This window comes from Periplaneta americana, chromosome 2 (assembly GCF_040183065.1).
Source record: "Periplaneta americana isolate PAMFEO1 chromosome 2, P.americana_PAMFEO1_priV1, whole genome shotgun sequence".
Taxonomy (NCBI): domain Eukaryota; kingdom Metazoa; phylum Arthropoda; class Insecta; order Blattodea; family Blattidae; genus Periplaneta; species Periplaneta americana.
The window spans coordinates 136,973,355-136,989,798 of NC_091118.1; the positions used below are offsets into that span (position 1 = coordinate 136,973,355).

At 34.8% G+C, this 16,444-nt stretch overlaps 1 protein-coding gene across 1 annotated transcript in view; it reads left to right on the forward strand.

The window, feature by feature from the left end:
- Positions 1-1,486: 1,486 nt before the first annotated feature.
- Positions 1,487-16,444, forward strand: part of LOC138694613 (cochlin-like) — a 40,132-nt gene continuing 25,174 nt past the window's right edge. The window contains exons 1-2 of the mRNA XM_069818530.1: positions 1,487-1,690; positions 4,185-4,442. Of these exons, the coding sequence (XP_069674631.1) occupies positions 1,687-1,690; positions 4,185-4,442 (262 nt within the window). The 5' untranslated portion in view covers positions 1,487-1,686. The remainder of the gene's footprint in view (positions 1,691-4,184; positions 4,443-16,444) is intronic.

A 16,444-nucleotide genomic window follows, 5' to 3' on the forward strand; every position in this document is an offset into this window, starting at 1 on the left:
GTGTATTTTTATGGGAATTCTTTTCGCAATAATTTCTAAGTTTACGAAATAGGATATCAGCACTAAGAAACGCATGACATAAATCTTTAAACGAATTCAGTTCGATTACTTAGAAATTATGAAGTTGGAGATGTTCCTTCCTCGTCGTTCATTTGTAAACTTTTAAGCTGGTTGTTGCGTCCTTTAGAGCTGTAATGCTGTTGTATAAATAGGGTCTGAACACCAATAATTTATAAAATACCAGTACATCAATTGCATTAAATTATTTTCCATTCACTAAAAAAAATACTGTTTACCACATTGCTGTAGAAATAATTGTAATTTATAATTTAGACTCTTCTTCATTTTTCAGCATATCTATTAATTTTTACCACCAATATTCTACCACAATCTAGTATATACAGTCACGAAGCTCAATACGTAGTAAATATGCATCCATAGATAGTTGCTAACCACTAGGATCGCTAATATCGCCTCATTACAGACAATGCGAAATAGTATCGGCACAGTCTAGTGTTCCTAGCAGCCTCACAACTCAAACTTCGTGAATGTATATGCTAGACTGTGATTCTACCGTCCAATCACCACGCCACATTTGAAACATACAGTTAACGAGTGTACTATACGTATTCTCCTCCCCCTTGACAACTACATTGCTGCTGGAACTTAAGCGTTACGTGACCTTGAGTGAGCTTGATTCAGGAGTTAGTGTCTAAGTCTAAAAAGTCCGCAGTCTAATTTTAACGCTTCCTTTCAGCTGATTTCGTACTCGGTAAACTGTAACTGTCCTCTCTTACTATTGCTGAATAAACACTAGAGATAAGAATTTAATTAAATTTAAGGTTTAATAACTATGTTCCTTTCACGTAGAAACTGCTTAAGTTCCGAATATTAGGTTTTCTGAGTAATGGAACGAAAAATATGTTTTGAGGAAAATATGAGTAAAGTGACATTTTTTCCTTTTCTTTTGTTTCACGTACTCTTTAATTCCGAGAATACTGTGGTTATAGAATAATAGTACTAAACAAGTGGATAAAAAGTGACTTAACTGTGTAATCTAGTCCAAACAGTCGTCGGAATTGTAAATTAGTGGTGTTGAACAGAAACTTACACGTTTGTGCATATTATTACATATTTTCACATTAAATTTACTCTGTCACACGTTAAAAGTGATAAAATTGTTAAAAAGGTATTTACCTTCGACAGACGGCCCGTTTCGACGCTATTTGTCGTCGTCTTCAGTGTCTCTTGAACCACCATGGAGGTTCAAGAGACACTGAAGACGACGACAAATAGCGTCGAAACGGGCCGTCTGTCGAAGGTAAATACCTTTTTAACAATTTTAACACTTTTAACGTGTGACAGAGTAAATGTTATGTTTTTAACAAAGTGTTAACGAGAACTTTAATCAATGGATTTTCACATTGTACGTTTCAACGACCTTGTTAATAATTGCAAGTAAAGATAACCGCTCCGCCATAGAAAATATGATGCAACTGAGATTAGGTTGTGACAAGATAAAAATAATAAAAATGTACTGTGTACTTGAAGTTATGCGTGATTCGAGGAAATTACAAAATCACACAACTCTGATAAGTAGAAGAAAACACTATAAAAACAAGAATTGAAGTATCCTGCTCAGTTAACGTCTGATCTCAACCTTGTATACAAGCTAAAGTTGGGAAGATGGGTAAGTTCCATTATTAATTTTCATTTTTTTTTTTAGATTTTTTTGCATGAAATGTTTAGTGTTGGCCATTATTTAAATTTTAAGTTTCCACTACATCCAACACTCTTAATATCTTTCACATACTTATTTTCAAGTATTTTGATTATGTGGAAATACATTTCGAATATGTGATAAACATTCATCGTTAATCTAAAGCTAGTCAGTCGGTTTTCTCTTATTACAGAATTTCCCAGCTACACAATAGTATTACCTCAGCGTTCCACAATGAACAGACTGTCTTTGCCAGTCAATATTGTGTGTATTTTCTCTATGGTCTTCATGCTTTGTACTTGGGCTGGAAATAGTGTTTCAAAGGGAGAATTTAACGAAGATGCCAGTATAGAAAATAACTGAATACCCCTCCCCCCGGAATAAGGGTCTAAGTACATAGGAAAACAATGTACCACATACTCTTATTCTGGGGGTTAGAGATGCAAAACTAACTGCCGCTCTCGCTCGCTGTGTTCGTTGCATTTGTCTTTCGAGTCTCGTCTCGTCATTCTCGTGCGCTTCGAGTCTCGCTCATCATTCTCGAAATAGGATTTGGCCGGCGTGGAAAGATTTCGTAACTTTGAATAACATACATCATTGAAATAAATAACGTTACAAATGTTTATTTGAGGCAAAAAGACAAAACAGAACAGTATCTTAGTTATCAAAATATTCTACTTCTGTTATATATTACCTATGGTTACATAAAAAAAAACAATTCTCAAGCAAATTTGCATTTTTAAGAAACATAAAATATAACGTTAATATCTTTTTACTTGAGATTGCACACTTGATCTTAAACATATGAAAAGAAAATTCCTAGACTTTTAATAAGGGCCTAGTAATTAAATAAAGACTGTGGAACGGATTATTATACACTGGAAGGTAGAGATGTTGTTTCAAATAAGCTACTTGATGGTTTATACATATAGGCTATAACAGTTGCGAAAGTAGATACAAATTCAGCCAGGTATAAACAACTGTGGGGATTCAAGGCTGCTTGACTTCGAGATTTCGGGAGTGATCAAACTCGAGTCTCGGAACATTCACAACCAGTCTTTACGTCAAGGACGCGAAGTAATACAACATTGTCGTGCGGGTTTTCGGCTTTGCGGGCTGTTAGTTTCGCTTTCTCGATCGTTGTTCGTATCTAGCGGGGGTGTTTCAACACGATTCTTTATATTTCTCTACAAATAAATTAATACGTTCTTGAAAACTGTTAGACAATTTATTTATATTAAACTTTCTCAGTTAATGTAACCTAGTAGGAGGGCTTAATGTAGGAATTTTCAATCGAACATTAATTGAAACTATCTTGAGGCATTAAGAAATAATAATAGAAAATTACTGTTATTTTTTAAATCAATTCTAACGATATTTTTGTGTAAAGAAAAGTTTTAATAATATTGTAATAGCTGTAAAACTGGAAAGCTATTTAAATATAGCAGTATATTGGTTTTGCTGAACCTGAAATGAGAAACATACGTAAACATAATCTGAAATTATTAAAATAATATACAACATTTCCCGTATAAATTAAGGTCAGTTTAGCTGTTTAAACATGTCGTTATTACATAATATTAATGTGATATTAATATTGAGAAGATATCTATAAAATATATTTTAAAAAATTAACATAAATTTTGAAGCTAGTTAAAGTTAGGTCAGGAATTTCAAATCCTACACTTCTCTCTGTCTTAACATGGTCATTTTAATATACGAGTACACTCATTAATTCGAAAATATTTCGTAAACAAATTATAGAGATCTGTGAATATTTGCAAAAAATATTTCCACAAATGTACTTAGCTTTACCACAAGTTAAAGTAATATCAGTAGCTTCAAAGCTGATTCTTTTCTGAGTAATATTACAGGGAATATTTTAATGTATTAAATAATTCTAAAATATCCCGTAAACAGATTTATAGAGATTTGTGATAATTAGAAAGTATATTTCCACAAATTTACATAGATTTCACCACAAGTTAAACTAAGGTCAATATTTTCGAAACTAACTCTTTTCTGAGTAATATTATAAGGAATATTTTAATATGCACTCATTAATTCGAAAATATTTTGCGATATTTATAAAACACATTTTTATAAATTTGCATAAATTTAATGCAAATAAGCACAATTTTAACAACGTAACTTTTTTTATTTGACTATATTTTGAAATTTCGATAATTTTAAACCTTAGGTTCTTGATATAAAGTTGAAATTTTATTTTTCACAGAGGGTAACTTATGTAAAACTGAGCCTATCTCTTTCACTAGGAAGCTTCAATTTCAAGTTTATATTTACAATGTATTTTCCACAAGAATTGTAGAGTCTAACACTGTCAATTAAATTACTCTTTTAAATAAACATTGAATTTGTTATTTGATTACCACTATATGAAATTATATAATTTGTACTGATAACGAGAAAATATGCATAAATCACACACCAATTTTATTTTCAGCTTCGTCACGTGGCTGGATATATGTGGCTCTAGCGGCATGTGTCGCTACAATGGTTCAAGTAGCTGGTGCGCCCGTAGGAACCTGTCCGGCTGTAGATCCTATCAACAGAAGTATTTTGTTGCCAGACTCGTCTGACTGCACCTTGTACTACATGTGCAGCAATGGTGCTGCTATTCTAATGTATTGTCCCCCAGGACTTCACTTTAATCCAGTGTCGAACGTCTGTGACTGGCCCGCAAACGCCAACTGCAAGAAGCGTAAGTTATTGTGATAGTAGATAGTACTTACCTTAACATATCTTTTAAACCACAGAGCTATTTAGGATGAAAGAATTAAAAAAATTCCATTATCTTATATTCAAGTTACGGACAATGATGTTAGAATAAAAATTCTCATTTCACACACAGATACGCACATATTTATATATTAATAATCGGATAAATAAATGTTAAATAATTAAATTAGAGACAGAAGTAGAATTTCTTTGCAAGCTATAGGCCTATATTTCTCCTCATTAAGAAAATGTCCAGAGAAGACATAAATGAGGGGGTCAGAAGCAAAGGGATATAAGTGCACTTAAGTTATTTGTGAGAAAATGTGGTTGAAAGTACTTAAGATTTCGTAAATTCCGTGAATTTTTTTATTTTAATTTTAGTGTGTGATGTGGTTAAAAGATGTACCCTTTGCCACTAAAATTGTAAACGTTTTAGCTTTTCTTAGATGCACTTAACTCTTGTTCTTAGAAATGTCACTTGTATTACTTTGCTTCTGACCCCTTCAAATATTGTATAAAATAACCGAAAATTTAAATGCCACTAATGAACATATGCAAATTCCTAAGAGGAAACTTGATTCGCGAGTGCTTCTTTTCCCTTAACTACCATGCGCCCAGCTATGCGCTACTAGACGAAACATCACGTGTTTGTCTCCTGGCCTTGCTTGTCTCGGCTAAGCTCCCGTCTCACAGTCAGCTGGTTAATTCAGGCGCGTACTATTTATTTTCTTTATTTGATATTTTCAATACTTTCTTATCAACATACCATCAGTAAAAAATATGTGTTTATTTGTACTTTCAATGCGGAATCTAACTATATATTTTTAAAATATTTTTTCCTTGGCAAAGGCGTCTTAATGAGGAAAAATCTAAATTTCTCCATTTCCATAAAAAGTAAGTGAATCTGTTTATATGTCAATATAATCTTTAATTTCTCAGCATCAAAATAAACCATGATTTTGATCATTGGGTGAAAGGGTTTCGGAGCTACAACAGTTTAAATTTGCAAATTTTATGAAAATACGATAAATTTAAATATTTTTAATTTAAACACTATGAAGTTCTGATGCCTCAAACTTTGCACACAGCATTGTATCGCAGTTCTCTACGTAAAAAAAAAAGTTTCATTGTATTTAGAAATTGTAAGGTCAATTTTCTCTATATTTCGGTCGATTTGAGATGGAATAGCTCATACAGTCTCGTAGGACACGAGATTTTTTTTTTTTTTTTTTTTAAACTTTAGTCGATATTTAACACTACGTAAAGTGTGTACCATTGTGTACAGTGTATGACCTAAAAGGATACAGTGTAGTTTGCAAGTGTATAGTATAATTATTAAGCTGTCTTGGACTAGCTCTCAAAGTGAAGTAGGCTTTCTAGGTCACTCCATACTACTGAAATAGACCGTTGTCCGTATGATATGTTAGGCTATTCATTCTTTAACGACGCTGTTTCATGTACTGGGATATTTAGTTTCGATGGATTTTGTGATAGCGAGATGGTATTTGAAGAGAAGAGGCCGAGGATTCGCCATATTATTACCTGACATTCGTCTTATAGTTGGGGAAAACCTCGAAATAACCGAACCAGCTAATCTGTTCAAACAGTAATCAAACCCACCCCCAAGAACAGCACCGGATCAGTAGAAAAACGCGATACCACCTGAGGTATACTGGTGGCCACAAGAAACTGGATGTAGCGTAACGCAGTGGTTCCCAACCGGTGTGTCGTGCAGCCTTATGGACTGTGTCGCGAAATTTTGGAAATGAAAAATAAATTCTATTCCATCCAGGAAGTCTCTTTACAACGCATTTTTTATTTACAACGAAGTCTTTGATACGGTACATTTTATTTTGAGACAGACTTTACCAATGAAACATGAGCACGTGCAACAATGTTCAATTTAATTTTTCTGCCTGGCGATAATTCGCCGCGGTCTCATGCTTAACATTCGGCAGGTCTTTGAGCGGCATCGTGCGTAACATTCGGCAGGTCTTTGAAATTTAATTTTTATTTATTTATTTATTTTACTAATAATTGTAACATAAAATATAATATATACAGAAAAACTTTAGCTCGCCCCTGAAAGAGTAGAACTCGTGCTCAGGGGCGGATTCCTGAATTGAAATTAATAAGTATGCAATACAATTTGTCTTATGTCTACTATGCAATTAGAATATATAAATTTGAATTTACAATTTTTCAATTTTTATAAAATCCATACATAACTTTTTAAATTTAATACTAGAACTATTAGAATTGACAAGATTAGGATATTTAAATATAAAATTGTTACATATTCTTGGGCCTAAATGACTACTATGATTAAATACTGTAACAGTGTTGAATTTTGGTTCAAACAATCTTAAAGAATTCATACCTTTTGTTTCATAACTATGAGAATACAATTCAAAATTATTTCGATTTTTATGTATGAATTTTATTAATACAATATAATAAATTTGTCTTATGTTAAGTACGTACATTAAAGTCTAAAAACAATGTTTGAGAAGGAAAATCAATAGGTTTATGAAGACATATTTTAATTATTTTCTTCTGTAATAAATAAAGTGGATAAAATTGGATTTAAATGAGCTACCCCATGCTATAATTCCATACATAATTACCGATTGAAATAAGGTTAAATATATTGTGCGTAATAAACTTATTGACAAGTAATTCCTCAATAAAACAAAATAATACATTATTTTACGTAATTTGTTACAAAAGTTATTAATGTGTTGGTTCCATTTTAAATGATTATCGAACATTATGCCTAAATACTTAACTTCAGAGGACTCCTTAATAATCGAACATTTACACTGTATAAAACAACAATCAGAATGATGTAATTAATACTTAATATAGATGTAGGAGGTTTGTTACATTGTAGTATTGTTTTCAATTTCTTGTGTCGCCGCTCCAATCACTCGCCTCAATTTCAATAATGCAACCAATAAGCTGCTTCCATTATAAAATGAGACCTACTTGTCTGATCCACGTGGACTAAAACCGAGGTTGCAATGTCTTTTGGTGAGGACGAACATTAAGGTATGTGATTAAAATTATTATGAAAGATATATTATTAAAGCCCGATTCAGACGGTGTTTGTTTTCTTGCGTGTTTCCTTGCTGGCTAGCAAGGTGGGTGCCGTGGTGGATACGATGCTGGCTTCCGTGTTGGGTACGGTGATGGTTGTTGTTATCTTTTCACAGTTCGAATTGGAAAATAATCTGCTGTTTCATCTGTTGCCAACACTCATAGTCAAAAAGAAACTAAACGTGTGTGGAAAACAACTAAAGTCCTACATTAACAATAGTAAATGTCGTAATAAGGTAATTAAGCCATAAGTGAAAAACAGCCAAAGTCCGATATTTAATTGCTATTTCTTAGAAACTACAGAACACAGGAAAAATAAGTTTAGTTGGAAAACAACGAACATGGCGACATGGTTTCAGTAGTGATACTGTATCATCATCTTTGGTTCCAGCCTGTAAACCATCACGAAAAATAATAAGGAATCTATCCTCGAAATCCAGCAGGCTAGCCATCAAAGCAGCCACCAGAGCGCATTACTTCCAGCAAGTGAGCACGCAGGCTAGCCATCAGCGCAGCCACCTTGGAATCCATCACAGAAACACGCACCGTCCGAACTGGGCTTAAGAGTTAAGCACGGCCTACTCGATGAAAGGTCACCGCACTGATTGTGGCAACGCCGCTACAATGCATTTGTGGGGCCCAACATCTGTCACGTTATAGTCTGCTTGAATGAAAAATGTTTCTAAATTCTACCATGAAATAAAAGTAAATTCTCAAATTTTATTGGATAGTATTCATAAAACATTAACCATGTTGTATCAGTGAGCAAATTAAAGATGATTTCCAGCAGATAACCTACTTAATATCTCACGATTAAGGAAATAATTTAGTTTTTAACGATAATATTACCCTTCATTATTATTGTCTGAAATAATTTTGTTATGAGCTTTACAAATAATAATAATAATAATAATAATAATAATAATAATAATAATAATAATAATAATAATAATAGCCATTTAACAACATAACAAACTAGTGCTCATTCTTATCGAGGAAATAGACGTGACAACGTGACGCTTAGAGTGAAACCTACAGAACAACAATCGGTCGGCAAAATTATGTTTTAAAAGCACACCGCACGTTATGATGCCCGAATGTTAAGTATGAGGCCGCGGCGATTATAATTCGTTTACTATTCCCACTTAGTAATAACAGAGTTTAGAATCGTCAGGACATATTGGTCAGTTTCAGAATATACGTGTAAGCGGTTGATAGTGCGACTATTTTATCAAAACTGCTTTATTAGATTTTATCATGGACAAATTTTTAATTAAAAAAAGCTAATCTGAATTAAGTTCTGGGTTAGATTCAAATAATGTGAGCGACAGTTCCCTTCAGGGTTCGCAAAAACTTACTACGTTCCATAAATATTATAGTGATGAATACTTGCAATATGGTTTTACGTGGCGTGGAGAAGAATATAAACAAAATCCGAGTGTTTTATATGTGGAAATGTTTTGTCAAATCAGTCGATGGTGTCGAGAAAACTAAAAAAAAAACATTTAGAACTGCCGTTTTCAACGTCATACTTATGTGAATCAGCATTACCTATAATGAAAGTGGAGAATTCTAAATAAAGTAACAGACTGCTGCATCTTGAAGACGATTTATGTGTTAGCTTGTCAATAATAAGATACGTATAGAGAAACTTTATGCAACCCAGCAAGCGCAAACTTCATATTAATTTAAATAGATGAGTTTCCAGAAACGATAATAAAATATTTTATCGGACATTCAGAATAGACAGGTTGAGATTTTTGACACATACCTTTGTTTTTTCTAATGTCACTCAAGTTGCTGTTTTTTTAGATTGCGTGTTAACATCGACCTATTTACAACACTGGATGTCCGACAATACATAGAAATTGGTATTAGTGCTTTTTTCTGACAGAACGCTCTGGAACGGCATTCCGGGACCTTTTTGTTACATTTTTCATCATGGAATCTAAATAGGGTAAATTGGGGTCTGTTGGACAGTCGGGTATGTTAGACAATTTATACTTTAACGTGTTACCTCGCCACTTGTGGGCACCACATTCTGCTAGAAGTCCATGACGGAAGTAGCCACGTGTGGGGCTACTTCTGTCATTGACTTCTAGCAGAATGTGGTGCCCACAAATGACGAGGTAACACGTTTAAGTATAAAGTGTCCAACACGTCCGACTATCCAACAGACCCTAATTTACCCTATGTGTGAATAACTATGTTTTAATAGGACGATTATTTTTCTTTGAATTCCGCTTAGACCTCGAAAGTCTCAGTTGGACGAAAAGGAGGTTAAAAACGACAAAATTCCAGTGCAGTGAACAGTAATCATCTCCCCGTCCGCTATAAAATATTCTACACAGAGTTCCACCACCTTTTTCTCCAGAAGAAAAGCACTGGTTTTAATAAAAACAAATAAATGTGTCGCGATGTCGTGGGCGTTCAGTAAAGTGTGTCGTCAGTCAAAAAAGTTGCGAACCACTGGCGTAACTTACTGCAGAAATGTTACTTTTTCCTCTGAAGTGTCTTAAAAATATTACTATGCTTGCTTTACTGTTCATGACTGAAATCTGTAATCGTGGAAGTGAGAGAAACTTTGGAAGTGAAAAAATTTTTATTGTATATTGGACGTATGCATTTTTTTTTATCGCTGAGAAGCAATAAATGCTAAAACTTCGTATTACATCTCATTGATTCTTCATTATTGTACTTATCTAATTTTAGATGTGATACAGAACATGTGAAGTTTTTTTGTCAATGGTTTCTATTACTAAGGTGTAATATCTGCCAAAAACTTCGTTTTACATCTCACCGATTCATTGCTATAGCCTACTTAGTGTGGTTGGTTAATTTCAATTTAGTTTCATTCCTTGTTATGCTTTGTATAGAGCAGTGTAATGCGTTAAACTTACTTCATAGTTAATCACTGGTGAGCAAAATATTTTCATAATGGGGGGGATGAATCCACAGTGCCGGTATCCAGAATTATTTTCAAATTTTTCAGATATATTATCTCCCAAAAAGAGAAATTTAAATTATTGTTTATTTAACGACGCTCGCAACTGCCGTGGTTATATCAGCGTCGCCGGTGTGCCGGAATTTTGTCCCTCAGGAGTTTCTTCACATGCCAGTAAATCTACTGACATGAGCCTGTCGCACTTAAGCACATTTATATACTATCGACCCGGACCGGGATCGAACCCGCAACCTCGAGCACAGAAGGCCAGCGTTTTACCAACTATGCTACCCAGCCGACCTTACAAGAAATGATACTAACAACTTTATTAACCAAAGTTTTGCTTTGCATTTATGTTTCATTTAAGAAAATTATGCTATATTATACTTAATTTTTCACCTAAAGTTTTTGCCAGCACTAAAAATACAATATGAAATTTTCGTGGAAGTTACCAAACCCAATGCTGAATTTGTAGATTTAGAGTAGAGATCTTCTCACACAGTTTTAGAGAGGAGAATGACGTCTATAGTTAATGTTTTTGTTTGATTTAATTTTTAACGACTTTTGTTTCTCTAGAATTGTACTCTCATTTATCTAACAAATTTCGTATTGTTTGGTTTTGTAATGAAATGTATTTTATTTTAAGTCAAAACCGTGCTTTATATATTGGAAAATTGTTGGTTCTTTTCTCGGAAGCTCGATTATTATTCATGTAAATTGCCAAATACGCTTCCTAACACTAGTAGATTTTTATATCAAAATCATCTTTCGAAATATTATTCTTTAATATAGGCTTAGACTTATCTACCGAGCGGGCTAGCGGCGTGGTAGAGGGCTGGCGTTGCATTCGAGTGGTCCGGGGTTCAATCCCAGGGGTCGGCAATCCTAACTGAGATTTTTCATGGTGTCCTCAGTTATTTCCAGCAAATACCGGGATTGTACCTCTTGAAAGTCCAGCCATGGACAGCGATCCTTCCCTTAATCCTTTCATATGTGTGAGTGAATGCTGTGTGATGTCTTAAATGTTCGTGTTGTATCGGAGGTGGCCCTGGCATTGAGCTGATCCCTCATCCGGGAAGGCTCTCCATGTCCTTGTGTAGTCAAAAAAGTATGTATGTGATCCAATAGATTAATTCCTCTGTCGACAGGTTGCGGGCCTGTAAGGCCCGTGTGGCGTGGGTCGTATAAGTGAATCTAAAAGGGAGAGGTTAAACTAAGATAAAGAAAGAAAGACCTATCTTATTTTTGCATACTAGGTTTTATTACAATTTATATTCTATTTTTCAAAATTATTCTTAATTATACTGTAAAAAATTTTATGCTCGACCATGCCGAAATATAGTAATTATACATCTGGTAGTAGCCCTTTAATGGACCTCATTAAAATACATCTATTCATTAAAGTTCAGGTTTTCCACCAATCAGAAAGCACCATTGTAGCAATATGAAAGCGCAAGTATCCATTATTCTCGGATATGCAATCGAAAGACAACTAGCGAAACGTCACGGAGGCTGGAAATCCAATACTGTCGCAGAAGGTTATGTTCTGTTACTATAAAATTAGCGTTAATTGTAAATAATATTCAAATAAATTCAATTTCTCATGTCGTTTTTCAATATCTAAATCAATTTCCATGTTATATCAAGGTTAATGTTCATTTTACTCTCTAGATTATATCAAGGTCAATGGCATTTGTTCCTCGGAAAAAATCAATACTTTCGCGTCTGCGCACATCTCACAATTTACGAGATTGCACAAGGTCACTTCCGCTCCCCAATCAGATAAGAATAATATGAATACTTATGAATGATTTCAAGTTAGAAATATGGTCGACCATAAAAAGTAGTATGAAACTTGCCTATATTGGTAATTAAGACACTCGTATGAAAATTATGAAACTCGCTTGCGCTTGTTTCATAAACTTACTCGCGTCTTAATTACTACTATTATAGGCTCGTTGCATAATGTACTATTATATTTAGATCCATAATTCAACAGAATCTTATTGAAGTATACTGTCAACTATTTGTATTGTGCATCCTTAAGATTCCTAAGCTTTTGATTTGATCTGCTTATCGCTGCTGATATGATGATGGTGAAGACGACGACGATTGTAGATGTTGAAAATATATATGTTTTCGTCTCTCCTACATCACTTCAGAATTTATAAAACCAATGTACTGTATTTACATCTTATAAAAGATATCACTGGACTCGAAGTTAGCATATTAAAACCCTCCCAAGAACTTATGGGTGACACAAAATTTACTTTGGAATAAAAGTGAAACTGGGGTACCTATCTCATTGTTTTATATAAAAAAACTTCATCTTATAAGGAGTACTGTGGAATTTGATTCAATATAGTAGTTACTGGAACATGATAAAGAATTGCACATGGATATTGGTGCCAGTGGTTGTGAGTGCTATTACACTAAAAGCAATTCTGCGTCCCGAAAGTTTTGCAACTACAGCTGCACTTCACAGCTAACAGATGATACAATTCCACTTGAGTGACTTCTGTGAGAAAGTCAAGGACTGCTGAAACCCTGACCAAGTCCGCAGACTGATTAATATTAAAAGCCGTGCCATTTGAAACAATCTCGAGGCAGATTCCGCTATCCAACGGTTTGCACATGGGATGAACTGTTCTCAGTCTTCTTCTAAAGTCACACAACAAATGAAATCTGAAGGGTATTGTGAGTACCTACGTATAATGTGAGGAAAAATCAAATTCACGACATAATTTCTTTATATCACTATATGCGGCAGTTATACTAACATTGTATTATACAGGGTTGTTTCCGATCTCTGATAACGAATATGAATGACGTCATATGCGTCAGGAATCACACCGACAGCTGAATTGCGGCGAGAGGTGACAGACCAGTAGTGCACGGTGTATCACAATAGCAATGCCCAAGAAAATCGAGCCTTTTGGGAGGGGTACATAACAACTCTTTCCGATGCCAAGTACAATCACATGAAAATCATAGGAGCCTGCAAAAAACGTGGTTTCGTCATTTCCAAGAAAGGCATCTTGTGTGTACCTAATAAGACTGGCAAAGCTCGGATGGGATCAAATCCAGAGTGGGAAAACAAGCAAATCCACCCCCGTCACAAGTCGCCGCACCCCACGAGATGATACAAATTAATTCCATTCGAGCTTTACCAAATCTTATTAAGTACACAGAAGATGCCTTTCTTGGAAATAACGAAACCTCGTTTATTGCAGGGTTTTTTTATTTTCACTTAACTGTACTTGGCACCGGAAAGGGTTGTTATGTACCCCTCCAAAAAAGAAAAGGCTCCATTTTCTTGGAAATTTGAGCTGTGAGTCGCCGTGTACTCTATGAGATCACTCACTACTGGTCTGTCACCTCGCGCCACAGTTCAGCTGTCGTGTGACTCCTGACGCACATGATGTCATTCAAATCCGTTATCAGAGATCGGAAACAACCCTGTAATTACTTACACTAATACTCCTATGCTAATACAAAAATGTTACTACAACTAATATAATTATAACTCTTACTTCTATTACCACTTCTACAATATATGTATGCTACTTCTGTTACCAATTAAGTTAATAATATTTTCGCCAACAATATAGGTACTACCAATGCTATTATCTATAGGTACTGATATATATTAATTATTATTATTAATTTCACTGTTGACATATGCCATTAATATTACTAGTAATACTATTAATATTAGTACTACTAATACTTATTTTTCAACTCCTATAGTACTGCAAATTTTACTTCTATTATCACTTTTGTTACAACCAATTTATTACTCTTTTATTATTAGGTACTACAAAGTTTTCACATGAAACCTCCCTGATTTCAAATTGTAATTTTAAGGAAACGAGATCTGCTGTTTGCGGTGTCGTGTAAAGCAACTCAAGTTATATATTTTATATTCTATTCTTTTGTTGCCGGTGTAGAATAATTAGTAATGATAACAAGAGCACAAGAGAGACCTCAGTGCGCAGTGAAACGAAATCACCGATTACGGTCCAAAGGAATGTCAGACTAACATACCCTGAACGGGAGGCACCAGACTTAAAGACAATTAAGGCGTAGTTTGATAAGTTCCTAGCCACGGGGAGTGCTAACCGACAGTCGACTCTGGCAAGAAACGCACGTCTGAGGAAACGGTGTACGAGATCAGGGAGGCCTTCGCTAGAAGTCAGACAAAGTCAATTTGTAGAGCGTCACTAGAGCTGAATATCCCACGCTCAACAGTCCATAACCTCGTGAGTTCTGAGACATTTGTTATTATATTTTTAAAATTTAATATAATTCTACACTTCAAAAAAAAGTCACTGACATGAGGAAAAATACTGAAAAAATTCTGCAGGTTACAGTTAAGACACAAATGAAAGTATACAGGGTTGTTTCCGGTCTCTGATAACGAATTTGAATGACATCATGTGCGTCAGGATTCACACGACAGTTGAACTGAGGTGACAGACCAGTAGTGAGTGATCTCATAATCAGAGTGCACGGCGACTCACAGCAGAAATTTCCAAGAAAATCGAGCCTTTTTGGGAGGGGTACATAAGAACCCTTTCCGGTGCCAAGTACAGTTAAGTAAAAATAAAAGAAGCCTGCAATAAACGAGGTTTCGTTGTTTCCACGAAAGGCATCTTCTGTGTACTTAATAAGATTGGTAAACCCCAAATGAAATTAATTTGTATCATCTCGTGGGGTGCGGCGACTTGTGACGGGGGGTGGATTTGCTTGTTTTTCCACTCTGGAATTAATCTCATCCGAGCTTTGCCAGTCTTATTAGGTACACACAAGATGCCTTTCTTGAAAGTAACGAAAACAAGTTTTTTGCAGGTTCCTATGATTTTCAGGTAACTGTACTTGGCATCAGAAAGGGTTGTTATGTACTCCTCCCAAAAAGGCTCGATTTTCTTGGACATTGCTACTGTGATACACCGTGCATCCTGATTATGAAATCACTCACTATTGGTCTGTCACTTCTCGACGCAATTCAGCTGTCGGTGTGATTCCTGACGCACATGACGTCATTCAAAGCCGTTATCAGAGATCGGAAACAATCCTGTGTTATACTATACTTCGGGTCTCCGCACATACATCTTATATCATAATCTTGTATGAAGTATTGTATAGTATACTATATTCTCAGGACTCGGGAGATGAAAGACTTCGATTGTATGCATATAAAGTGGAAATCGTTCAGGCGCCTACAAATTGACTTTGTTTTCTCAGACATGCATTTCTCGCCCCAGCTGGACTGTCGGTTAACACTCCCCGTGGTTAGGAACTTATCAAATTACGCCTTAATTGTCTTTACATCTAGTGGCTCCAGTTCAGGGTACGTTCATCTGAAATTTCTTTGGACCGTAATCGGTGATTTCGTTTCAGAGTACCACACCACGCACTGAACTCTCTCTTGTGCTGTTGTTACCTTTGCTAATGATTCAACACTTGCAACAAAAGAACAGAATAGAAAATACAAAACCTGTGGAGTAACGGTTAGCGCTCTGGCCGCGAAACCAAGTGGCTCGGGTTCGTTGTACACACTGATTACGAATCCAAAACGACCAACATCAAAATTGGTATACCTTAAAATGTATCAATATGAATGAATGCTGCACTCATCCTACACGTACATAATACAAGTCAAGAACCAACTGATGAACAATCACAATATATAGAAGATTCCAACAGAACAAATTTTATTACATATAAAACACACATTATTACAACATCAGTAATATTTGCATAATATCAAGTCGAATCTGTATCACATTAACGTAAGTACAAATATTTTACATTTTTTTTTTTATAAATTTTGAACAAATTTTTATATATAATAGTGCCATTCAACAAACACAAAATATGTAACATGAGTTCTATGTGTTTTACATTTATATTATATATTTTTACATATTACATTTTCG